Source organism: Oryzias melastigma, unplaced genomic scaffold (genome assembly GCF_002922805.2).
Source record: "Oryzias melastigma strain HK-1 unplaced genomic scaffold, ASM292280v2 sc00231, whole genome shotgun sequence".
Taxonomy (NCBI): domain Eukaryota; kingdom Metazoa; phylum Chordata; class Actinopteri; order Beloniformes; family Adrianichthyidae; genus Oryzias; species Oryzias melastigma.
The window spans coordinates 546,313-553,344 of NW_023416884.1; the positions used below are offsets into that span (position 1 = coordinate 546,313).

The 7,032-nt window shown below is 38.5% G+C and overlaps 1 protein-coding gene across 1 annotated transcript in view; it reads left to right on the plus strand.

Moving 5' to 3' along the window:
• Nucleotides 1-535, plus strand: part of LOC112139535 — a 12,118-nt gene extending 11,583 nt beyond the window's left edge. Inside the window, exon 9 of the mRNA XM_036210751.1 lies at nucleotides 509-535. Within this exon, the coding sequence (XP_036066644.1) occupies nucleotides 509-535 (27 nt within the window). The remainder of the gene's footprint in view (nucleotides 1-508) is intronic.
• Nucleotides 536-7,032: the final 6,497 nt, after the last annotated feature.

The following is a 7,032-nucleotide window of genomic DNA, read 5'->3' on the forward strand; positions in this document are numbered from 1 at the left end:
AGAAAATGTGTTATATAGATTATATGTGCGTGTCTTTATGCCATTTTCTCTAATCTCTGTAGTTATAAACCTGATCTATGTCACTACACGTGTTCCAGTATGTCTCTCTATCTGGTCCTCTCTGAGCTCTCAGATAGTCACCCCGACTAATTATTGTTCTAGATCACTTGTGTCAAAGTCAAGGCCCGGGGGCCGAATTTAGCCCTCCAGGTAAGTATATTCAGCCCTCCAGATCATTTTATTTTATTGTTATTTATGGACCAATTTTATCTTGCGTTTTTCTTGCGATTGAGTTTGACAACCTTTCTCTGGATGTTTCCTCCTAATCTTCCATTTACAAATGACTTTCCTTTCTACTGTCATCTGTAGCTCTCTCAGTACAGGAATTACACTGGGAACCCTTTCAAGTAATTTAATGATCGCTTCATACCATCTAAACATATTCTGAGTCCCTTTCGGGATCACAAAGTTCCTGGTGCCAAGCCTTTATGAGTGACCTCTATTACAGGTGTTCCAAGAAGCCAAAATCCCATAGACTTCTACAGAGAGAAAGAAACGGCTATTACTGACTAATTCTATTTGTCAGAATATCCATTCTAGCTCTGATACCTTTCTTAACATGTTCTTGCTCATCCTGGTTTAAATTAATGCCTGGATAAAAGTATTTTATGTCAAATGTTTGATCGTGAAACCTGATAAGAATCGTTGTTTTATCTGCCTCTTGGGAAGCTGGTGGCAGTTCTGGACGGTATTTAGACCTTAGGAAATCCTTTATGCAAGAAATGCTCCAACTTGACCCTCCACGCTCTTGTCTGCAGCACCACCGTTAGCTTTTCTGCTAACTTTAGCTGCATCAGGGGGAGATTGGGGTTTGACTTGTAATCCAGTCAGAATGACATTGTTCATTCTTGCTTGTTGTTTCATATCGTCTACTCTTGTCTCCAGGAGATCGAGCCGATTTATCTCGTTCATATCGTCCTCTGTCCCGTCAGATCTCTTCCACGAGCTCCCATAGCGGAGTTAGCAAAGCCTGGATGTTGTCCAGTCATTGTCTGATATCATCATAGTCAACACATAATTGGTTCTTCTTTGGGTCCTCGGTCAGCTCCATAGACTGTAAAAACTATGGACAGATCGAGCACTGAGGCCCCCCATTGGAAATGCATTACTTCCTCTCCTCTCGAAAGTAGGCCGCCGCTTTCACCGTCAATTCCTGAAACGGATACCGCCATTCGCAACCCATCTTCAGCGATTGGTCTGAGTCATAGCTGAGTCATCGAATCTACAGGAAGTACTGTCGCCAATCGGGAGTGAGATTATTGCAACCAGCTGTCTCTTTCCACGCCTCTACCACGAGACCGCGGATGTAAACAGCTTCTACTTTAATCACGGCAGCTCGGGAGAGTCGTTCAAGTCATTGTTGAAGCCTTTGAGGGAGAACCATTCCAACATTTGATTCTGTCAGCGGTCCTTTGGGATTTACTTACATTTATTCCTTTTTGTCGAGATAAAAGGAGCATTTGGGTGACGCCGCTAGAGAACGGCGCGTGTCCCTCTCGCGCGCCGCAGCTTTTCAGTTGTCATTCGCGGCCAGGTTACAGTCCGATCAGATGCACGTGAGAAGCGCGTTCAGCGGTATTTAAAATAAATAACCATCCTAACAAGTGAACAGCTGGATCTTTTTTCTGTTTGAAGATACGACCAGGTCCAAGTTTGTCTCGCGGTCCTCATATGGCTGCGTCTAATTCAGGCTGAAGCTGGAAAATTCCGGCGAAGATTAAACTTTGGTTGGTGATTTTATGCGCATATATGCAACTTATAATTTATAAGCTACAATCAAAACAGTGAAATAAAGAAAAACGAACGTTAAACAAAGAAAAAAGTCCAAAGCACATAACCTCAGAGTTAAATCTATTTCTACAGAGTAAATCCTCATCTAAAAATGTCGACAGCATGCTCCTCTTGTTGTTTCAAACTGCTGCATCGGTACATTCCATTGAGGAAAACAACAGTAGAACAATGACTGGTACATTGTTGAATTGTAAAGTGGGTGTTAAAAGGCCTTCACGGACCGCATTGATGAAGTCTGCTCCCATTGGCTACCCGTCATATGTCAATCAAACCCCCCAAACGGTCGACGTCAGACCCACATACGTTTAGTGAGCCATCTGATTGGTCAATTTATAACTCTAATAACTTGTGATAATGGAAAAAAATCCACACAAAAAATTAGGATTAGAAAAAGGAAGTTAATCAGAAAGCAGCAGAGGAAGAATGGTTATTCTGACATGTAAAATGACTGAGAAATAACTGTCTGTTTCTCAATGTAAGTCAATGGGACTTTGGCCTTTTTGCAACCCAGTGGTACTTCCTATATGGAACACGGAAGTAGGGGGGCTTGCTCTGTCCTGTTATTTTATATACAGTCTATGGTCAGCTCTCTTTCCTGCAGAAATATTTGTTTTACAGTAATTCTGCAATAATTCAAGTTTTTAGTTACTTGAATACGATGACTGTCACACTGAGAGGTGTGTAATCACTGACCTGGAAACTGAAAAAGATAAAAAGTGGAAAAAGTGCTAACCACTACTTTATGATTAATATGAAATGATTAGGATAATCCTGTTTTTATGGAATAATTTAAATTGTAATTGAATACAACAACGATGATTAAAACAAGTTCTGCTTATAGATTTTTGCCTTCACTTGAGGCACAGGTCACAAACTCCAGGCCTCGAGGGCCGGTGTCCTACTTGTTTTCCAACTATGCAATTGAAGATCCTTATTGCCTTAACACACCTGATCCAGGTAATCAGAAGCAGGTGAGGCAGGATTTCTTAAAGCAGGATGCCAGCCCTCAAAGCCTGTCATCTGAGACCTTTGTTAACGTGTCTTATAAATAAACCCATTTGTACTAAAGCAAATATGACATACCTTTCGATATTTTACTTGTTTGTTGCTGTTCAATATCCTTTAAAAAATATCCCAGAAGCCCCTGGATTAAAAGAAAGCAAAAATACAGTATAAATATGTTCGAAAAATATATGTTGAATAAATGGATACTCGTAATATCGTTTCTACACAGTAGTAAAAAGCCAGATCGTGTCCTTAGATCTGCAATTTTTTTTTACTCAGTTCAGTTTTGTTGTCAAGGGTCATACTGGGGGAACTTGGGGGGTGGAGGGAGGAAGGGAAGTTCATTTTGTCTTGATGTCCTGTTCTCTATCTGTGAATTTGTTTTTAAACCGTCTGTGTTTTCTGCATTTAGATATGTATTTTATTTGCTAAAATGGTAAGCGCTTTGTGTTTTGGCTGAATGAAAGGCGCAATACAAATAAATACAGTTCAAGTTTATGTTGTTCTTCAACTGAAGTACAGCTCATGGTGGTCTATTTGTAATGGTGATTTTGGAGCATTTATCAGTTGAAACAAGCCAGACGTGAATAGAAGGGACAGTGCGAGAATCACCAGGATGCCTTACAAATATTCACATGTGAATATTGATGAGGTCCTGATATATGAAATTTGACCACTGGGGGCGCAGTGAGTTATACACAGATGACGCACAGTTGATGTGTCCTAAAATGTCTTACTTTTTTTGTTTATAGGATTATTAGACCAATAGAAACCCTTATACAGTCTTAGATGTTTTACTGAATTGGAAGGACAGTGCCTTTGTCCAGCTAATCCAAAATGTCCTTCCAGTGTTGTGTACTCTTGTTATTTGTCCTCATAATACATGGTTACCAACACACACACACACACACACACACCTAAAAGCTAGAATAATCAAACATTTTCTTTATAACATCAAAACACTTTGCTTTAAAAATGAAAATGCACTCCAATTCATCTATGATTTTTCTAAATGATTTGTTTATGACTCATTACATGGTTCATTGCAGTAATGATTACTGAAAAGTTTACAATCACTATGGTATTAATTTTCTTTACTGATTAATATAAATGATTTGTCGTGGATGCTTTGAAACTTGATCACATTAATGATTTCAATGATCCTTAATAGCCTGAATTTATTAATATTTGATATTAAGTCCTGAACCGGATATTGATAATTCATGTAGAGAAAATGGTATGGTCGAGTCGGGGTGGGATTATATAAGTTCGCTTCCTTCCACTCCCTTTCAAGTGATCTACTTGTGATTTATTAAGTGATATGTTATGTGTGTATTATGACCTGATTGCTTGAAATAAACCATTTCATTCATTCATTCATTCATTCATTCATTGTTATTTGTCTTTCCCAGTTTCTTTGAATCAGGTACAAATGATGAACCGGCTTTGCGTCTCACATTCTCCCTGCTATTCCCTATGTTTTCTCTTTTTTAATCATTGTTTTCATTTCAAATTAACTATGTAAGATGTGTATAGTCATACTGTTTCAAATTTTCATTTCCCTCTACAAGTTTAAACCTTAAGACATCTGACTTCAGTATTTGACCTGTGTGCGTAACCCTTCTGCTCTCCTTGGCTTGTTTACATTAAAAGTGGGGTCATCTGGACCCCACAAGACCCTAACTTTTTTATATCATTGAGTTTTGAGTTTCACTAATGTCCATGGTAGACATAAAATCCTGTCTACCTTTGTCCACATTTGTCATGGAAGGAATCACACATCAATGTGGTTGGAGTCATCTGGACCCCAAAGAGAGCGGAAGGGAAGGGAGTTTCATAAAATTCATATAATGTACCTGTTACGCCATTCCTGTTGTACCAGATGAGCTGTAATAAAAGAAAACTGTTTTTTTTTTCTTTTTCATTTATTTTACCTCATTTGGAGTGGATGAATAAATAAGTAGTTCCTAATCTATGTAGTGAATTGTGAAATTAAGTACAAAAATTTGTAACATTTGCTGCCTTGTGGATTAAAAAAGGCCAACTAAATTTTCATATTCCTATATTTTGTTATAGTGCCCGTTATTTTGACCTTAATGCAGGGGTGTTAAAATCCAGTTGTTGACGACTGGTGTCCTACATGTTTTCCAACCAACCTGCCATTGAAGCTCCTTATTGGCCAAAAAACACCTGATTCAGGTCATCAGCCGCGAATAAGAAAGGATTTCTGGAAAAACAGAAGAAGTCTGGTCAAACTCAAGACCCTGGAGGCCTTGAGCTGATCTGAGTTCAAATAGACAACCCTCACATCAACTGGCAGACAGTAAGGTGCTGAGTTTGGGTCCTACATCAAGACCACAGGACATCGCAGGAGCGTAACATTATCTTTTGAAAAAGAGAACTAAAGGAGCAGTTTATTAAAAACAGCAGTGACTTTACAAGCAGGACGAAGGATTTCTAACAGCAAATATAAAGAGAACGGACAGCAGAAGTAAAGCATCAAAGATAACTTCAAAGCTATGTTGTAGATAATGAAAATACCACGCCCAGTGGAACCGCCTTCTTGACTATAAAGCGCTCTGATAAGGAAATCTTATTCAACACAGAATGAGGATCCTCGTCGTAATAACAGTTCTTCTTCTCTGCAGCCGCAGTAAGTACTCTGATGAACTCTGCAGCAGAAAATCTGAAGTTTCTTTTTATTTAGGAACTGACGTTTGAATTGCTTACATGTACTGTCTGCTTTGTTTCAGGCTGCATCTGTGAGTTTCAGACTGTGGAGGTCCAGTCTGGTGAAGATGTCACTCTGTTCTGCTCTAACTTAACCAAAGATCCTTCCCAGACTGACTGGTTCAGAGTGGTCAACATCTCCAAAGTCAGCTGTGTCTCCTCCATGTTTGGTTCTGATGGTGATCCTTCACTCTGTCGTGGATTTGAAGGTGGAAAGTTTGCGATGAGTTCCAACAGAAGCTTAGTGTCTCTGAAAATCAGTGGAGTGAATGAGTCTGACTCTGGACTGTATTTCTGTGGATTCTTTGTAAACAAACATACAATCATTGGAGATGTTACACAACTGATCATTGAAGGTACGATCATAACTGTCTCTTTTTTTGGTTTAATTTTTATGAATTCAATAACTCCCCTTGTGTGTTTTCTTCACAGGGGATGAGTCCAATGATAAAGAGAAGGGTAAGTCTTGTAGTGAGTATCTTAAAAAAAATTCTGTTCTTATAACTGTGATCCCCTAAATATCCTATAAAACTAACATTTCAATGGATCTTCAAGCCTTTCATAGATCCTGTTGTAGTTTTTAAATGTTTAACTGTATTAACTTTAATTTTCTGAGGGCTGAAAAACTCTGCATAAAATGTCGTATGAAACAGAACTTTACGATATTTTCTGATTTTACAGACTCGATGAATTATCTACAACCCAATTATTCCAGTCTCCTGGCTTTGATTCCGGCTGTTCTGATAGCGTTTTTCATAGCAGTTGCTCTTGGTTTGGTTGTTGTTTTTAATTTCTGTTGTGAAGGTATGATCAGTGAGAAATTTTAAGACAAATTTGTATTTTACCAATGTGCAGATTTGTATTGAAACTTTACAATTTTTTTCTCTCTCATTTTTAAGCAAAGGAAAAGCTGCACACTGACAGCCTGAAGGTGAAGCTTTTTGTTTTTAGTTATTGATTCTTCAGTAGTTTTCTTGTGCTGATAACTTTTAATTTTGAATTTGTGTATTTCAGACTGAAGACTCTTCTGATCTGAACTCTGCATCACTAAAGCTTTCAATATCTAGAAAAAGAAGACGACCTGCAGAAAGCAGAGAGTTGGAGACCTGTGTGATGTATTCTGTCAGAACTGTGTGAATTGTGTAATAAAGCTCTTTTTTTTATTTCAACTGCTGTCAGTCTGCATCTCTCAGGATCAAAGAACTGTTTGATAGAGGGTCTCACAGGGCTGTGTGGTTTGAATAATCACGATAAAGATCATAAGCTTTGCTTGAGAATGGCGAGAACGGACAGGAAGAGACAGCGTGGTTCAGGCTGAGCTCAGTTCACATCATCTACATTCAACACCAAGAGTCTAAAAGAGAACCGTTAAACAAACCATCATCATCTCAGTATCAACTGGCCAATTAGCTTTTAATTTGTTTATGTGGAAGCTAAAACTGTCTA